Here is a 20,550-nt window from a genome sequence, read left to right as displayed (position 1 = left end):
GCTCTTGCTGCAACCCTCTGCTCAAGCAGGGCCAACTAGAAGAGTTTGCTCAAGACCATGTTCAGACAACTTGAAAATGTCTCTGAGGATGGAGGCTCTACAACCTCTCTGGAAAACTCAGTTGCTCTCACAGCAAACAACTCTTTCCTCATGTTCAGCAGAAACCTCCTGTTTTGCTTTGTGCCCATTGCTTCTTGCCCATCACTGGGGACCTCTGAAAAGAGCCTGGTTGTGGTTTTATGTCCATCCTCCAAGTATTTATTCACATGTATAAGATCCCATTGTTTTCTTTGCCAGTGAAAATGATCCAAGCACTTTCAACATTTCATCATATGAAATTCTTTTGATGCACAAGATATAAAATGTAAAGGTTTGCATTATAATTAGATAACCAAAGTTGTCTATCATAATAGAACCTCATGAGTGATTTTATCACATTCAGTGGCAATTAGTGAGATAATTTTGGTTAGCTGTGAAGACCTGTAAAACAGAAAAAGTTTGTAGAATGGTCTGAGAACTATAGCACATGTATCTATATTAAGGAATACTACACTTGCTACTGTATGCAAATGCATGTTTTTCTTTTTTAGCAAAAATATAGAGAAAGAAATGCAGTCTGATCTCATGCATTTGAGGAGCAAGTTGAGAAAGTGTGTAGCTTAACATGTAGCATGAAATATAGTAAAAAAATATGTTTTATCATTCAAAATATATTTATCACAAAAAAAATTTGTCATTTTAAAATGATGATGTAAATCCATAAATTTCCTAGCTAATCTTGTACAGTTTACAGTGATTCTACATTTATATGCTAAATGTCTAAGAGAAATCTCTTAGAAAAAAATATTGTTTGCCTACATGCATACACAACACAGATGTTGTAATACTTCATATATATATATATATGAAGCATCTAGAATATTAAAACTATACTGTGGAACTGAGTGGGATTTTTTGTGGGGTAACATAATAATGTACAAGATACACTGAAAACTATGACCAGTAGTAGTAGTCTAGAAACCAAACATATTTTACAGAACATGAACTCATAAAAAGTGTTTGCAAATCATGAAGCCTGCAAAACAGCCTTTGCTTTCCATCTGCTTCAGGCACAGGGATGTAACGTTCAATTCAGTCTGAAATAAGCATTCTGATGGGTAATGATTTATTCTTGACATTTGGACAAAGGACGCAAGGAGCCTTGGAAGTAATTTTTAAATTCTTAGCTGTATATATTTATATGTAGAAGCAAGCTAACTATACACAGCATAAAGATAAAATTGTACTGAATTTCATTACCACAGAGGTCATGGAATAATTGCACAATCTGCTTTTATTCCTTTTTTTTTCCTATTGCTCTACCTCAAAGCAAGATGTCTTCAGACTGGAAGAACGCCTCTTTTGCAGTTTAAGGACTTCCATAATGGAAATAGAAATTCATATATCCATTAAGAAGGCATTTGCAGAAAGATGGATGGTGTTGGCATGTGTTTGTTAAGCACCAGGCAAACAACCAGGCCATATGTGCAGATTGCCCGCCCTGCACGTGCTGTGAATCTGGTCTGTCCTGGAGGCTTGCTGTTGAATGACTTGAAGCTTGCATGGTGCACTCTTCTGGGAGAGCTGAGCATAAAATGGTCTGGTCAGAACTTCTGTTCTTGTTCTATTATAGTCTGAGTTTCCTTTTGATTTCCAGAGTTTTGGGGTAGATGAATAACAGCATTCTAAAAAATTGAAATGTGGGAACTCTTTTCCTGTGTGATTGAGCAGTATTTTCCAGTGTATCATGTGGACATTGGGTCATTCTGTTGCATAAATCAAAATGGAATATACAATCTTTATCAAGCATTATAAATGCCTTATTAGTGTTATTTTGGGTGATGAGGAATTTCTTTTGCAATGGAAGCCACAGAATAACTGTGAAAACAAAGTACATCTGCCTGTTGCAGTCTTTACAGAGGTCTTATTTTTTGGTATCAGTGTCTCAGTGTTAGCCTGTTTTATTTTATTTTTTAAAACTTTGAATTTACTTTATCTGTGCAATATCAGGCCATACAAGAAGCGGACATTTTCCTGAAGACATTTCCCTTACTTCTTTCAATGCTATAAGAGAAAAGCATTGTATGTGGACTCAAAAATTGCACATATTTGCATTTCTTTGTAGTGATTGGAAAGATAACAATCATTTAATTTAGATTAAAATGTTCGGCATCTTAACTTTCTGAAAAAAAATTTTACATTGTAGTACTTTTCAAAAAATTAATATCTGTTATTTTCCCCAGGAAAAAAAATAATTCAGTAACAGTAGGATAATGATAAAAGGTATTTTGTTACAGAAATGTGTGCTGAGTAACAAATAGTTCATTTCACTGGAAACTTTTCAACACCAAAGTGATTAAATGGGACACCTTGATTATGTGGTGTACAATGAAATACAAATAATGTGTGGTTCATTAGCTCTTGACACTTCAAAATATGAGGAACAAAAGAAACTAAAGAACTAAAGAAAGAAACAGCCTAGAAAGCGGAAAAAGGCGAAAAAGGAAAATGTGAATAGCAAGGATATGATGATTTTTAAATTATTTCTTTGGCTCAGGAGCATAGTCTTATGACCACCAGGCAGGTGCTTGGTTGCCTTGTCTAGATAGAAGAGAGGAGAAAAACTCACTGTTTTTTATGTTCATTCAGCCATATATTTATGTATTTATGTATGTTTCTTCTGCTGAAGAGCTGACCTATTTTGTGCGTGTATGTCTAGTGAATGAGAAACAAATAAAATCTACATACCTAATATACCTAGCTGACTACCTTTCAGGGAGATTTTGGAGAGTTTGTGTTTTGCTCCCCTTTGGGCCATTATCACTGCCTATATCCTCAGGAAGTTTCTTCTAATTGTCATCATTGTTGAGTGACTGAATAATCACAGGAGCTGTTGCCTGCATCTTCTTCACAACTGATTGATGTCAATGTGTTGAAAATGTCATGGGTTCTGTTTTCCTGTTTATTAATTTCTTCTAAGACACTTACCTAACATGTGAGCATTTTTGGACTTTAGGCAGTGACTAGACATTCAGTATTCATTTAATTTATTATGGTCACCTATTTGTTTACATCAGATATTTCACACTGCAGTGTCATGGTGGTAGCAGGAGTGGTTTTGAGTTCAGTGGACTGGGTGTTGTACATTGATACTATTTGGTCACAGCTCCCTCATGCTGACTCATAGAAATAAACAGTATTACTGAGTAGTGCTGGGTACAACTCTAAACTGGGAGAGCAGTGGCTGGAGAGCAGCCCTGCCAAGAAGGATTTGGGGGTGCAGGTCAGCAGAGTGTGCCCTGGAACCCAGAGGGCAAAACCCCATCCTGGGGTGCATCAAGCACAGCAAGAGACAACCAACAGAGGTGACTGTCCCACTGCATTCAGCCTTGGGGGGCCTCATCCTGAGTGGGGTCTGCAGTTCTGGGCAGGATGTGATGGTCCTTGGATGCCTGCAGAGGAGGGAAACAAAGCAGGGATAAAAACAATATACTGTGAGGAGAGGATGAGAATTTCAGGCTTGTCAAGTTTGGAGAGAAGGAGGCTGAAGGGTGACTTCATTTGTCTCTACATCTCCCTGAGGAGGTGGAAAGGGAGGTGCTGAGCTCTTCTCCCTGGTATCTGGTGATAGGACACATGGGAATGCTTCAGAGCTACAGCACTGGAGGGTTAGACTGGACATTTGGAAGAATTTTGTTACTGAGAAGGTGGTCAAACACTGGGACAATCTTCCTAGAGAGGTGGTTGATGATCCTGTTGGTGTTTACGAGACATTTAGGCCAATGCCTTTAATAACACTTGGTAGATTAAGGTCAGCCCTGAACTGGTCATGCAGCTGGACTATTGTAAGTCCTTTCCAAGTGAAATACTATTCTAAGTGAGTAGGCATTATTTTAATTTGATTGCTAAGTTACGATTCTATTTAGGAGTGTGCCCACTTGGTTCTTTAATGGATTTACCCCAAATGCAGTATAACATACCTTGAGGCACAAAAAGCAAAATTCACAAATTTAATTTCTAGTATCTGGAAGATAATAAAACCAAATTATTTTCTATGGTTTTATATATTTTGTTGTTCTCAGCCTGTACAAGAAAGTAATTTTTTTGTTTGAAGCTTTAATGAGTTTTTGGTTTATTTCTATGTTCTAAGGTTTAAACAACAGTTTTGATACCATTTTAAATTGCAAATCAATGCCTTCGGGTTTGGTGGGAAGTCTGTTCTTATTATAACTTCCCTAATCAACTTGGACACATTAGGGTTCAATGTAATTTTTTTTTTTTTAGAATTTTTTTCACACCTGAAGTGTGAAAATCAGTGAAAAGCTGATTTCAAAATACTAGTTGAAGTTGTACTGAAATTTTTTTATATGGAACATTAAACTATATTACCGTAGTGGCAACTGCTGCCCATACTGCATCATGTCCTGCGAAAATTTATTTAGTCATGGCCATCAGCTCTGGGACCCCCAGCATAAAAAGGGCATGGACCTGCTGGAGTGAATCCAGAGGAGGAGGGCCACAAAGGTGTTCAGAAGGGCTGAGACCTGCAGTAGTTCAGCCTGGAGAAGTGAAGGCTCTGGGGAGAGCTTATAGCAGCCTTCCAGTATCTGCAGGAGGCTACAAGAGAGCAGGAGGCTACAAGAGAGCAGGATGCTCAAGATCTTATCCAACTTGGCCTTGTACCCTTCAGGACTGGAGTATCCACAGCCTCCCAGATTCAACCAGTTCAAGCATCTCATCACCCTCATGGAAAATAATTTCTTCTTAATGTCTGAACTAAATTTCTCCTCTTTTAGTTTGTGCCCATTACTACAGTTCCTGATGAAAAGCTTCCCTGCAAGCTCTCTTGAGATACTGGAAGGTTCCTATGAGGTCTCCATACAACCATCTCTTCTCCAGGGGCTGAACAGCCCCAACTCTCTCAGCTGTCATCATAGGAGAGCTACTCCAGTCCTCATTTCAACCTCATGGCCCTCCTCTAGTCTTGCTCCAACAGCTCCATGTCCTTCTCGTGTTGGGGACACTGGAGCTGCATGTGATACTCAGGTGGGATCTCACAAGATCAGAGTAGAAAGGGAGAATAATCTTCAAGTTGCTGGCCATGCTCCTTTTAGTGCAGCCCAGGATTCCCTTGACTTTCTGAGCTGTGACTGCACACTGATTTTTTCCTCAACCTCATGTTGAGTTTTTCATCAACCACCACTCTGAATTCCTTCTCTGCAGCCCTCCTCTAGGTCCCTTCTCCGCTCAGCTTGTACATGTGCCTGGGATTGCTGCGATACAAGACTTTGCACTTGGCCTTGTTGAACTTCATAAGGTTTGCGTGGGCCCACCTATCAGGTGTGCCAAGGTCCCTGTGGCTGCCATCCCTTCCCTCCAGCATCTTGACTGCAGCACACCACATGGTGTTGTCAGCAAACTTGCTGAAGGTGCACTGATTCCACTGTTCATGTTGCCAGCAAAGATGTTGAACAGTATCAGCCCCACAATATAATTATTCTCTACAATTAATGACCTTTTAAAATTACACAGTACATCCAGTCCTATTAGACTTCCAGGTCTGGCTATAAACTATAAAAAAGACACCTTCTTCCATGTACAGTATGCTATAGGATTATGTTATTTGGGATGTTATAGGATTATGTTTATTTTTCATCATATTTACCAACTTTGACTAAGTTTTTTCTAAGTTTCTAAACTTAGAAACTTTTGTTTCTAAAACAGGAATTCAGTATAAAATGAGACTAAACTAGTGTTTTTTCTCTGTAAGTTGATTGTATATTAAGAAATAATAGCAGTTCTTAAAGTAGAAATGTGTTGATGACATCCTTTCAATTAATCAATTAATATATGCAGACAACAGCAACTAAAATAAGATCCCAAGTCTGTTCAAGTATTCAAGGAATAGCCTTCAAATTACAACTGTAAAAACAGGAGGAAGTTTTGAGGTTTTATGCAGTAGCAATAAGGGTTTTTCATCTTCGTTGAATGCAAAACTGGTACTGAAATCAGTGACAAAACTCCCACTAAATGGAACTAGGGTTTCCGTTTGTTTAATGAAATAAGAGCCATGGAGAAACTCTTAAACTTGGACCCATTACACTGCAAGTTAATTTTTTTGGCGGTGGTACTTGCTGTTCTCTGCACACATTTGCTGTGCCTCAGCTTCACCTTGCTAAATGTGAAATTGCTGATGTCTGAAAGTCATGGAGGAGCGATATCAACATCTTGAAAATGAGGCAATGAGCCACACAGACAGGAAAGCAACAAATGTTTGAGCTCGTTGCCGTGGTAACAAAACATGGGGTTTGACCACTGTGAATTCACAGGTGGCTGTCAGGGCTTGTATCTTTTAAAACTACCTAAATAGCCTAGTGATGCAGCTGGCCCTATGGAATAGGATAATCTGGCAGGACTCTGTAGTGCCTTGTTGACTTAATGGTGATTGTTGTCGAAGAAATGAGGAACTTTTGTGTTCCAAAAAGAGATTTGTTTTCCATTGGGATTCAGGTATCGCTGCGATATGTTTCTCTGTAGTTATTGATGTGTTTAAAGAAATACAAAATACTTCTAAGAGCACGGCCCAAAAAGAGCAGAAGAGAAACATGCATGAAATTGAATTTCAGTAACAAAAGGAATAACAGCTAGAAAATGATGTTAAAAGTCTTTTGACAGAGAGCAGAAGAATCTCTGTGAGAAATAGACATTATTTTGCCCTATAAATATTTATTACTGTTCTTACTAGGCTGTCTTTAAAACCATTATCAGTAGGTATTTTATTATTTCTTAAAATAATTGTAGTACTGATTCTGTTTTTTCACTTTTAAGTCTCAGGTACTGATTCATTATTTTCAGACTCTTGCTGATGTCAATGAAAGTTTGAAGACTTCTACAGATTTTGCAAACAGTGCAAAACAGTGATGCCATTATTAGGACAGTCGTTTGGAAGTCTCAGATGCTGTGGTGAAGAGCCTCACAGCTGATGATACTTGGCAGTTCTTTTCAGCTGTATGCAATGGTGCTGATAATCAGCACTACTAGTTAGTATAAATGTCTTTCATGGCTTATGATTAACAAGTGAAATTATAACTGAATAGATTACTACCTGGCATCCCTAATTGCCCATACTCTTTTTGCCTTGAAGGATTCTTAATCACCATGTGGAAAAACAATGTACATTCTCATGATACAGATTTTGTCTAAAATGCAACACATTTTTTGGTATAGATTTTTTTCAAAATATAATGTCATATTTCTTTAAACAAAAAGGTTATCTTTTTCTTGTAATACATTGCAAAATTTATTAGATGCAATTTTTCATTGTGAAAAATGTCAACAGAACTGTTTAAACAATCATCATTGTGTTGATCAGTGTTAGCATTCCCTTCCTCTTCAAAGAATCAAGTAGTTGGTCTAGACAGCAGCAAATTGAGGGTGAAATTCTGGTTGTACTGAAGTCAGCAATAATTTTACTATGGATTTCAATAGGGTGAGGATTTTGAGAGGACCTTATTCTGTTCTGCATGCACATGGCGCTGATTTGTGCCTTCTGTGAGCAGCTCCTTTTGAAAACTTCCGTACTTGGGAAGCTGACGTGTGGACAGCACTGCGTGCAGGTAGCCAGCAGAAAGACTATGGCTGGAAAAGAATTTTCTAAAACCTGTCATGATACCAAGACTGACCCCTCATGGTGTGTGGTTTGGATCTGATGTTGATTTATGTCACGCTCTGTGTGTTAAAGGTTCTCTGTAGCACATATGAGGACCACTGTTGGTAATGCTAGATTTTTGGATTTAAAATACATACAGGAATAACCACATTAGAAATTACCAAGGCTAAATAAATCCCTATTTGTATGAATATTCATATACAGCTCATAAAAATTCCCTGATCTACATCAGACATTCATGAACAATCCATTTAGTGCTGAATGCAAAGACTAGCAAAACATAATTGCACTTTGCTAACATATTTCATGTATGCATTTGTAAACATTTTGGGTGTTTGTGCCCTAACCATGTTTTTTTAAACTCATTAATGTCTGAATTTCTCCTTACACTTTTGATTAGTGAATTTGTATGGAGACAGCTGCATATTACATTTACTTAACCAGCATTCTAATTTCACTGGGTGGTGGTAGTGTAGTAGAGTTTGCATCTCAGTGCCTGTTAATTCTGGGCCAGGGGAATTGAGTCCTGCTGTTACACTACTGTATAATGGATTAACTGTCATAGGTTTCTTCAATAGTAGAGAAAGAGTTTGTCTACCTCTATTGGCCTTACTTTAGTGAAGATACAAATAACTAAATTGGAGTAATTCTTCCCTCTTGGTCCTCTCTAAAGGGTCTACAGGCAACTGTTCTCTTTTAATGACCAATTTTATGAGATTGACAGCAATCTTAGTGATTAAACCTTTAAGTTAAACACACAAGCAAATGGTTAGACTAAATACAAAGTGGTTTAAAGCATCAGATCACAATCTAAATATGAAAAAAGTAAATTGCTGCAATGCAGCCTCGGATCCGTTCGACTTCAGTGAGATCCAATATGATGGAAGATTCCTTTATGCCAGACACTTGCCGAGCAGACTGTAGTTAATTTCTGTTAAAGGGTGATTCTTCAGCCCACTGTTCAGTTCTCCTGCCCTTCTGTGACAGAGAAAAGGTGCAAACCAGTAGATAGGCAAAATGAGGAGTAATAATTGTCTATCACAACAGAAAGAAAGGTCCATCTGTCCCTTCTAGGTTCTGTGCATGATTACCTGATGTAATACACTTTTAAAATCTTTTATCAGGCCAGAACATTTCTGATTTCAAAATACTTTATTTTGAATTGTGAAATAATATATACATATTTTTAAATTTTCTTTATAAAGAGCATTGTTCAGTGATCTTTTTACCTTTGTCAACTAAGTTTCAAGGGGTTGTGTGTCAAATGCAAGAAGTTTTTGCAGGTCTCTGTCAGTCATGATCTTGAAGGGAAAAAAATGTCCAGACTTTTTCCTAGAGCTGTGTAGTGCTTTCAGGAATCTTTAAAACTGAATTTTGAAAACTACCATACCTTTGGGTAATGGTTTCCTTAAAAGCTTTCACCACTAACACAGTTTTTGGTCTGTCCCTATTTGATATGTCCCATATCTTTTATTACAAGAAATACCAGATTCAATTGAAAATACAGAAATATTTTAAAATTATCTTGGAATATAGGATATTACAGTGGAACATCTCTTTGCTATCTTCTTTTGCTTTCTGTGTTCATAACTATGCAATTTACAGATTAATAACATCATTTTCATCCTCAAAAATGAGTAGTTTTGAATAGCGGAGTGCAATGAGAAATGATAGCCATCATTAAAGGTTAGCAGCAGTTAGTAAAGGAAGCCATATACATTGACTGTCCAGAAAATAAATTAGCAAATTCCACTATAGGTCTGTGATACTTCTGAGAGGCTAAAGAATCAGTATTGTCTTACTTAATTGCAATGTCTTTGTAAGTCCACGTATTTTAAGTTGACGACAGTAACTTGGCATGTAAATTGTGGTTACTAGTATTTTTCCTGCACTCAGAAATTATTATTATATTTAAATATGAAGTCTTTCAAAACTGTGAGGACACAAAAAGATCAGATTTATTTTATGAAAATGTAATTTATTGAAATCATTTTGCATTTTATGAAGCATTAATCATGTGCAGAATGTCTGTATGGAACATTAATTTGGGGCAGTAAGAATAAGCAGCTGCAGTTCCCTGATATGCTATCTGCAGAATTTGTATTAATAATCTCATAACATAGACTAACCTAAGTAGAGAATTCATTATGTTTAGTTAAATAGTAAGGAAATCAGAATGCTTTTATTTGTTAATTTCAAGGTATTATCTTCTTAAAATCACTGGCCCTAGAGGTAACAGATGGCTGATAAATATCAACTTATAGAAATACAAATATATGCATAAATTTTTTTCAGTTTAGAGCCTTTTAAAAAAGAAAAACCAAACCAGTTCTAACTGTACATCCGGGTTGGTAAAGAGATGACTGAAATGACTGTCCCATTTTAGTTACACGTTTGGAGGGATTTTTGTCCTTCTGCCAAATTTGTTGGTTTTGCTAGCACATTTCTTTTTGCCACATGTTACTCTACCCATTTGTGACAGATGATGCAGGCCTAAAAGTACTGCTGTATATTGCAGGAATTGTAAGTCACTTCCATACAATTCTTGGGCATTTAGAGTTAGCCACATGGATACTAGCCCTTATTCTGGAGCCAGGAATTTTCAGTCCAAGTAATCAGTTCCTCAGGGCTAAATTCACCAGCTTCTGCAGAATGGCAGCCTTGCAGAGTACTGTCAGAGTAGTTACATGTGCTATAATGTCCCAGCTTACTATAGTAGATAATGTCTTTAAAGGCAGCACTGAGTTCTGATGGCAGTTTCAGGGTTACTGTGTTTTCAGAAGAATGTTTAAATGCCCATGCTGGAACAGATGCTCAGCATTGACTGTGCAGCCATATGATAGTACATGACTGGTAGGTAATGCTGTCAGAGGGCACTGGGCTACGTGAGCATCAGCTGTGGACAGCTCCTCATAATCCTGCTCACAGCTGATTCAGAATTGCTGCTCTAACAGGTTGCTGGGTGTCTAGCAATTCTGGGCAGATGGCTGCAATCCTCAAATTACTGCATGAGGAAATACTCTTGTACTTTTGAGGGAGAACAGTATAGAGATACAAAACAGTTGATGGTAGTTCCTTTCAAAGAGGGATTGTCTCAAACGCTGAGGAACCTTCACATGAATTGTGTGATGGCCATAGGACATGAATGACTGGACTCTGCCCTGAGCAGCCTGATGTGAATAGACCTACTTTTAGCAGAGAGTAAGACTGAACTACTTCTGGAGATCCCTTTTAACATATATTATTGTTTGATTCTGTGGTTCAAGCAATATCATATTGGTTTTTTGATTGCAATGCTTTTATAAGTCATATGCAGTGATTCTAATATGTTGAAAAACTTTGAAAAGCAAGAAGTCTTGCTTCAGCACACACTGACTGGTCAGTTGCCCATCTCACATGGAGTAATTACTAATTGACTCTAAAACATGGTTGATGTGTACCCTGTTCTTGAAGTTTGCTATATACCCTCTTTGTAGTTACTTCCTGGTTGTTTTATTCTATACATGAATTTATGAGTATAGTTCTGCCTGATTGAATGAGACTGTGTGTGCTGAGGAAGGTAATCTGCATAGTGTGCGGTGTGTTTCTCACTGCTTTTTTTTTCCCTAAATCATTTTTTTCATCCTTCACTTAGCAAAAGCTACTCCTTGATATAACAGTATTGCAGTGTGCTCATTATGTCCATATCCATTCAATACTTACTGAGCTACAGGTAATTTTTTCTATGTCTGTGTTTACATAAAAAGGAAGCACTGTTAAAATAATGTACTTTCTCTTATGTCAGGAAGCTAAGACTGGTTTAAATATGTTAGGGAATTTAGTACATTTATGCTAGTGCTAAAACACCTTCTGCATGTCTTTACAGCTTTCAGTAACACTATTTTTACTTCATTAATTAGCTTGAGTTGAAAGGCACTTAAAGAACTCAGGCTGATACAGCATTTTCAAATATTTTACTTCCAATCTGTAAAGTATATTCAAATGCCAACACAAATCATAACATTTACTGTATGTGGAAACAGATTGAACAGTTGGTTCTACCTAACATTTAAATAATATTTATCATAAAGTTATGTCTGGATTAAGTACCTATAAATTTTCTGATACCTTCATTTTTTTGCATAGCCATAGCTGTTAATTTTAGAAGACAGTCTCATTGCTTGAAATGACAGTAGACTCCAGTAACCTTTGAGCTAGTGACTTCCTATTACCTTGTACTAATTCTCTTAATGGCTACTAAAATTGATTGTAATAGGAGGATTGCCTTGCATTGGCATTATACAAAAACAGAAGTACTTCTTGGCAGGTTCCTGAGTGGATTCATGTGATTTAATATGCATTTTTTGATTACTGTCTAACCTTCTACAACCTTTACTGTCTGTCTTTCACCATTAAAGATTCATCTCCCAGTCTATCAGGTTAAATAATAGTCTGAATAGATCTGAATTACCTCATCTTGACCTATTTTAAATCAGTACAGACAAATTTGCACAATAATTTCACTATTCTGTATCTTTACAAGCTCATCACTGGGATGAAAAGTTCCTAAACATTTTTAGTACGTATCAACTAATTAATACAATTTTTCATCAAACAGTATTACCTCGAGTGAGCATGTTTCAATGGCAAGTAGCATTCTGGTGAATGGATTTTTAGGTCGATAATCTCTGTTACAGAACAAGAAGTTGAACAGGAATATGTTACCTCATTCCTGATTGGCTCAGCCTTGGCCAGGAGTGGGTTTGTCCTGGAGCCACCTGGCATTGGCTCTGGTGGACATGGAGGAAGCTTCTGGCAGCTTCTCACAGAAGCCACCCCTGTAGCTTCCTGCTACCAAAACCTGGCCTTAAAAACCCAATATGTAGCTGTAATGGAAGGAGAAATTGAAGGGGAGCAGAGTGTCCCAAGTTAACAGCTGATTGTTTGTGCTGACCTGTCAGCTGATTGTAAGAGTTGGCACAGGAAGGTGTCATCATAGCAGACATAAAAATCCCACATTTGAATTATGATACGTAGTCATGGATCAGGAGACCATTTAAATCTGGTTGTTGTAATACATATTTTAGTGCACATGCCTATTTATCATTATTTTTTTCCCAGTTCCCTGTAAATTACCAGAAAAGAAATAGTTCTGTTACACAGAAGAGAAGCACAAATACAACATTTATAAAAATGTCAGTCCATAACATATGCAAATGTATGTATGGAGGAATTTTACTTTAATCTTTCATTGATAGAATCAAAGTACCAAGAGAGACTTCAGTAAAGCTTAAATAATCTCATGCTTAGATGCAAGCAGTTGTACAGTCATTAATAGCCGTTGACAAAATGGTATATTTCTATCTTATTCCAAAATATAAATAGCTGTTTCATAGTGTTCAATTTAATGAAGTGCTAAAAAAAGCTAAGTCACTAAATGTGTTGGATTGCTACACAATAAAGGAAAAGTAAGCAAACTGGAGATTTATTTTGAAGAGTATCACTGTGAAGCTCTGCCAACTTATGTATGAGCTCTTCTGGTTGTAGCTTATTTGCTTACTGGTAGACCTGGAAAGTGACCCAATTTAGAAATGATGGCTATTGAGAATGGCAGTGGAAGGTATTTTGTTACCTGAGCCGGGATACATTTTTTGTCTTTTCTGGTCTTGTCATCTTCCAGATACTGTTATTCCTTTTGTCTTCCCAAACAAATGGGAAGATGGAGTTCTGGGAGGGATATCTACTTGCTTCAAGCATGCCCTTTCTTTGTCTTCTCAGTGAATAAGCCTCCTGAGTGCACATCTTTCTCTGATACCTACTTCTGTTGGCTTCTGTACAAGCTGCCAGTACTTTACAGCACTCCAGCCAGTCTGCTGCTAATCTGCTGCTCTTGGCACTGCAGATGCTCTCTTTGGTCTGGTGTGCTTTTTCTGCCTTTGCTGTTTCTGATCAAAGAATCCATCCTTTCCATCACCAAGTGGCTGTACCGTTGCCTGTTTGCTGTTATGTGCTCACAGGTTTGGTGTGTGAAACTCCATTCCAAGTATTCCAAACTTCCAGCACATTGTTGAAACACTTTTGCTGCCAATCCTATTTCCTCTTTTCCTCAGTATAGGAAATCAGGTTGAGTGTTCAAGATTATCTGCTTAAATTACACCTCTCACCTGTTCTGGTAGGGCTTGGATTAGTATTGCCTTAATGAACATGGAAATGAAAAGACAAAAAAATGTCATGGGTGTCTCAGCCTCATCTGCAGTAAGGTGTGAAAATACCTCTGCTACAACTGTTTATAGTAGTTTGCAAAGGAAGTTTGCTATTCCTTGGCATCTATACTTTTATAATTCCTTTATACAGCAGGTATTTATTTCTCAGGACTTTCAATGGGTTCTGAAGGCATACCTATGCAATGCAGCTGAATTAAATAAATTTTAAAAGCTGTGGGACATACATGTTTGTATTATTATATGGGGTTTGGGTTTTGTGGGAGTTGGAGGATTTTTTTTAGCATAATTTGAAAAGTTCTATTTCGCACCCTGGAGAAAAACATTAAACAACTCTGCATTTTGTATTTCAGTGTGCAGTGACCTGGAATTCAGGGAAGTTGCAAACAGATTGAGAGACTGGTTTAAGGCACTTCATGAAAGTGGAATTCAGAATAAGAAGATTAGGATTGTTCAAAGGCCTGAAAGAAGCAGTAAGTGATTTCTGCTTGTCTTATTTGATGTTTTCTTTGATTCTTTTCTGTTCTTTTGTTTTTCCATTGTTAAGACCTGCCTTATTCTTGTGTGCTTTAAATAGACATGTGTACAAAACTGTAACTTTAGGCTTTTCTGGAGTTGGTTTCCTATTAGTAGTAATACAAGATATTCACTTTAGACTTCCAATATCATTTGGCAGGACAACTATCATTCACAATGCTTTAATTTGTGAATACCACGAAATTAAAAGAAATAAAATAAAGGAGCTTAAATTTTGCGTGACCCATCTTGGCTAGATGATGTTGCTGTAGGTATTGGTACTGAAAAACAGATGGAAAAGAAGCTTGTAAGTAAAAAGGAATTTTTAAGGTTACACTTGAAATTGGAAAAGACTCAGGAGTACTAATGAAATGGAAACAGTAGGGGCATAATTTGCTTTTAACCCCCTCAAATATTTAAATAGATTTTTTTGTTGTTGTGGAAAGTAGTTACATTTTAAAATATAATCATCAAAGTGCTTATTTAGAAGAGCAGTTGAAGTGTGCATTAATAGTTCCAAAAGTGAAGTCCTACTGTGAGGAGAAGCAAATGGGATTTCATAAGCCACAAAACTCTAATAAGAATTAGATAATAAGAAGGGCAAACTATGAATTCTTCCAGAGTATGTTTCACAGAACTTGGCCACCACTGGCTTCTTACCTTACTTAGTTTATTTTTATCTTTTTAGGTATTTGGGATTTCTTATAGCTTTTTTTGTTTCAATTTGTAGCACTACTTTTTCTTCTTTTTCAAGAAATCCATTAATTTCACTTAATTGGAAATGCCATTTCATTGTGTGAGTTTTTTCATGCTAAGAAAATATGAATATTTCTGTAAAACAGAATGAATTAAAGATGGTTCTGTCTTATCTAGGAATTCTTAACATTGAGAAAAATTGTTTCTGAGGTATGGTGGTAATACAGTAATGCCACTTTTTATTAATATTGAAAAAAATTACATTTAAACCCATATATTTCCAATATACATTATGGTTGGTGCTCATAACTGACATGTGATCTGCTTCTCATGCAGTAGAGAAAACAATAGAAATACAAAGTTTGCAGTCCTCAAGTAAGAATTTGTTGTATAGTTTAAAGAAATGTATCTAATTATGTAGGTTAGTGCATTACTCTGCTGAAGGTAAACTACTGAAATATCATGTAGGGTCCTGTTTCTTGCTGAATGCTTACTTTGAAATTTGGGCAATGATAAAGGAAGCAACTGTAGAGCTGTTAAGTATTATGTGTTGCATAAATAACAAGTCAGTTTTTCAAGAAATTTAATTCCATGTAACACAAGAAAGTCAAGTTCATAATTAATGCTTTGAATACCGTGAGATGGAGTGCAAACACAAAGTCCTCAAAGAGTGAGATTTTTCCCCTTAGCTGTCCTTAAGCACACAAGTGGTTTTGATAAGACCTGCAATCTCTACTTGAAACAGGCATTTGTACTGTAATGTGTATGTGGATGTAATAAAGTCATATTTATTATGTCACTAGTTTGTTTGCAATTTTTTACTTTATAATAGCAATACTATTGCTATTATAGTAGCAATTTATACTATATTTATACTTAAGATCCAAGATTTTAATATGTGAGGCTAAAAATGCAAGAATCTTATGGATCTTTGAACACTCAGTTTTGGAAGCCTTCAAAGTCATAAAGTTCTCTCCTTTGGCATTGCACAGAATCTGCACATAATTTAGGAGGTACATGAGATTTAAGGCACAATTTAGATTGTATGCTATTCGACAATTTTTTTGAGAGATAGAATCAAGAGTTGATTTGGATGGCTAAGAATGGTTTTTGCAAGGCTCTTTTTCATCAACAGGTAAAAGATCACAATCTCTGTGGAAAATTCTGTTTCCTGTATATTACTGACTTTAAGTTATGTGTCAACATCCCTCTGTCATAAATGTTTGACTTAGGTTTTTATCACGGTACCAGAATTTGGAATGTTGTACTAAGTATTAATTTATTACTGGTTCTAAATTTGATCAAAGTTCGGTGATAGGTTTTGGGATGTTTGTTTTCTTTTTCCTAAAATAAAAGAAGTCAAGTTTTACAAAATGGTTACGTGGTGAGACATTCAGTTTGTCCCATGTTTTCTTCTTTCTCTTTTCAAAAAAGAGATATTCACCAAAAACCTACAGTGTTTCACATTGGAACAACGACTGTTCAGTGGGTCATGTTTCAGTACTTTGGTCAGTTACTCAAATTGGATAGAGCTAATTGTGAAAAATACTGAGTTTGTATATTAAACATCCTCTTTGTGCAGTATTGACTCAATTTTATAAATAGCCAATATCTACATGTTTGTAATAATTTGACAGGCTACTGTGGGAAGGCAGTCCATCTGTAGACAGGAAGCAATTGAGTGTATGTTCAGTAGTAGGTTTTCTTTATTTGTAGATTTGGGGATGTACAATTTTTTTTAAAACTGGTTTCACTAGTGCTGTATGTTTTTCCTGTTATGTAAATTTCTGTACTTCTAAATTTCTCATTTAAGACAGCAAAATACATACTGCATTTTATGAGAAATGAACGTCTGTTGTTGAGAAGAAAATACTGTGTCACTATATCCCTGTGAGCACATAAAAAACCATGAAATATGACAACCATTTAACACGGTAATGTCCTTTCTAATAGCATTTAAAAATTCTTAAAACTGCTCTTGCAGAGCAAAGTTCTCAAGTAATATCCTTCCATGTCTGTTTCCAAAGTTATAGGAGGTCCAAGACATCAGGCCTATTGATATCTTAGTGCACCAGGGCACCCAGCCATATTGGTATCTTAGTATGCCAGGGCTGTCCAGTCCCTGTTTTGGAGATGCCTGAAAGCTACAGCTACAAATAAAACTTGCAAAGAACTTCTTATCATGTATAATGACTTTACATTTAGCCCATGAGACTTGGTGCTCTGTGCAGAATAACAGCTGCAACAAAAAGCCACCTGAATGCAACTTCCCCTTTGGAGTCCAACCTGACAGATCCCTGAAGAAGTTCATTATCCTTGGGGAGTTAAAAATCTGTTTTGCCACCCTTCTTCCCTAGGCTTTTCTGTATTCTTATCATGAAGTTCCTTCCTCACTGAAAAACCACTGCATTCAAGGAAGCAATTTGTGGCATCCTCTCTGGTTCTCTCTTTGTATTTAGGTTTTTTTCATATTCCAATCACTTTGGTGGCATTTAGGATGGGATATATTAAAAGAATTGAGTACAGTCCTTCTGACCAAGGCAGACATTATAAATAATCCACTTTATTCCATACAATCATTAATATATCTAAACAAACCAAACAATGGTGTTCTGCTAGAGCCATCAATATGCTGTTAACAAGTTTAAAATGTCAGGTGCCTACATTGCTGTGTTTTTAGAAGAGTAAGGTAATTTTGTCTTACTGACACTTATTTCCAAAGCAGAATGTAATTCAGAGTAGGATATTTCAAAAAATAATAGGGTATTATTTCCAAAATCTCTTTTGGGTCCAGATGTGGTCTAATGTAATATATCTAAAAGTATCAATAATAAAGATGCTATAGATTCTACTATACACACTTAAATATTTTCCTCAGGCCATTTATGGTCTAAATACATGACACAAAGGGGAAAAGCATATTTGACCCCCAAACTGCAATAATACCCCCATTAGTTTTCACTTGTGGATCAGAATAAGCAGAGTTTAAAAATCAAGTGACATTTTATATAACTGTTTAAAGTTTATTAGAATATTCATTGTATTTCTATATAAATTTTGTATGATAAAACACAAAATTAATGCATTATATGCAAACATAGTCCCACAGATATTTCTGCTAACAGGCAGTCTATTTCTGAAGAATACTTGTGCACCTTGTCGTGTTAGAAGATGAAAGACCAGAGGCCAAAGGTAATAAATAGAGAATTTTCTTATGGTTTGGAAATAATATCATGATTTAAAGTCTAATACACTAATAGTTTTGAAGATAACCTAAAAAATCAAAAAGTCTGAAAGAAAATTAATTTTAAGTGGCTTTTATGGAACTAGTACAGGAAGATGTTATTACACTAAAATTAACAAATCCCTATACAAAATTTTGGGAGGAAAATACTAATTTTGTAAAGAAAAGTAAATAAAATAAGCGACTTCAGATTTTTGCTTTAAGGTTTTAATTTCATTCTGACTATCCTAAATTCCTTATTGATGAAGAGACCTGCTGATACTACGCAGTGACAAATGACATTTCCTTTATTTTCACTGCCAAAGCATATTTGAAAATCCTGTGGTGCAGACAGAACTCGTGAGAACAATAGGGTTTTCCTAACTCCTAGAGCTGGACTTGTGGTTTTAAACAGTATTTTTGATGTCTTCAAAACACTGATGGCTTGAGAATTTGTCTAATTCCTGAGATTATTTCAGAAAATGTTCCATAGAGCTGAACTATGAAGTTGAACAGGCTGACAACCTGAACCATAGTTCTACCTTGCTAGAAAGGAAAGGTTCTTCCAATGAATTTCTGCATGTGTCACGTTAGCTCATGCAAAGGCATCCTCAATGCAAGAGTCTGGAAGAAGAAGTCCAGCCTAGAATTAATTCTGAACAGGAGCTTTAATGAATCCATCTCTACTTAAAATTAAGTCTCTAAATGAACCACATCAGTGTTGCTGACTGAAATTGGTTTTGACTCAATCTTCTGTACAGAATTATCCTTTTAGACAATGAAACATATGGGTCTTTATTATTTTATTTTATTTACAATTATCTGCTTTCCTCTAACAGTCACTCCTTTTAATAAAATTGTAACTCTGGTATCCCAAATAACAAATTTCATCTGATCCATCAATCTATTAGGAAACTAATAGTTTCTAGGAATAGGATTCATGTTGCTTTTTTTTGCCCCCCCCCCACTTCCATATAAAATTCTTTAAAACACTTCCTGGAAGAGATTTCAGAATGCAAAATTTCACAGGAACATTGTAGTTGTACTTTATTTCATTCTCTTGTACCTTTTATTGTGACATGAGCGTCAGTGTTCCTAGGTTTATCAAAGTACCTTTGGTACCTTCCCCATGTACCCCAGGGCTGGGAGTTGGTCTTCTATGATTCTTGTGGGTCCCTTCCAACTTAGGATATTCTGGGATTCTGTATCCTGTCCTAACCTGGGCTCTGCTCATGTCTGTGTGACCACAGTGAGCAGGAATGCCTGAGACAGGGGACAGAGAGTGTTATGCCTGAATCTGTCTCCTGGCTCTTGTGGAGCCAGATGTGGCTCGCCAAGATCACCACTTTTGTGATCAAGCACAAAAGCATTCACCTCTGCTTAGTCCTCTTTGTTTTAGTCGTTCCTGCTCTGCCTCTGTCCTGATTCCGTTAGGAAGGGAAACCTTTTCCCAGCTTGTGCACAGTAGGTCTCAGCTGTGAGATGCTGTTCACTGAAGGTTTTCTACTAACCATAATATTACCGAAATCTGTTAAAAAAGAAAACCTTCTTGCTGTGCAGCTTGCACACTGAAGAGGCAAAATGCATGGTCTAGATGTCAGCCAGGAGTCTGGCAAAGAGTGCATATGTGTTTATTCACATGTGTGATTTGCCAGAGACTTTTATTGCTTCAGACAGCACACTGGTATTGGAAAAAATTGTGCATTTCTTGGCATATTAGATAAACAATTTCTATATAATGCAGTATGTGAGCCCTGTGAGTGTATGCTGTTCTGATTTCCACATGGTTTCAGAAGCTGTCTTCCTCAATGTACACGTTACTTATGTGCTTAATAAGCAAGCAAACAATAGTTTTGCCTTGGTAGGCAGATAAGAGTTGAAATTCTCCCCAGAGAAATAACCAGAAAAGAGGAGCATTTCTGTGAGTTGCTTTTGAGCAAGTGTTTTGAAAGCCCAGTATGTAAGCCATGGAGGATGGTTATATTTCTTAATAATTTTTCCTTTGGAATTATTTGGACCAGGAAAAGAGCATGAGCTGGTACTTCATATTTTTTAGATAGTGTTCAGAAATAGCTGCATAAAATTTCACTTCATTATGCTATATGGAAATAGATTTTGAGTATGTGGCTAAAATGAAAGAGAAAAACATCTTTCATAATTTAGTCATCTGAGCAGCAGTTTTTGCACTCCTTGGCATAATGTCCTGA

The 20,550-nt window shown here is 36.5% G+C and overlaps 1 protein-coding gene across 3 annotated transcripts in view; it reads left to right on the top strand.

The window, feature by feature from the left end:
* The window catches only part of SPOCK3 (SPARC (osteonectin), cwcv and kazal like domains proteoglycan 3), a 160,479-nt gene that overhangs the window by 125,166 nt on the left and 14,763 nt on the right, over positions 1-20,550 (top strand). For all 3 annotated transcript variants that reach the window (XM_041480140.1, XM_041480137.1, XM_041480138.1), the window contains one exon: positions 14,262-14,381. In XM_041480140.1, coding sequence (XP_041336074.1) covers positions 14,262-14,381 — 120 coding nt within the window. The remainder of the gene's footprint in view (positions 1-14,261; positions 14,382-20,550) is intronic.

This window comes from Pyrgilauda ruficollis, unplaced genomic scaffold (genome assembly GCF_017590135.1).
Source record: "Pyrgilauda ruficollis isolate IOZ18807 unplaced genomic scaffold, ASM1759013v1 scaffold5, whole genome shotgun sequence".
NCBI lineage: Eukaryota > Metazoa > Chordata > Aves > Passeriformes > Passeridae > Pyrgilauda > Pyrgilauda ruficollis.
This window is presented reverse-complemented; position numbering and strand designations above follow the sequence as displayed.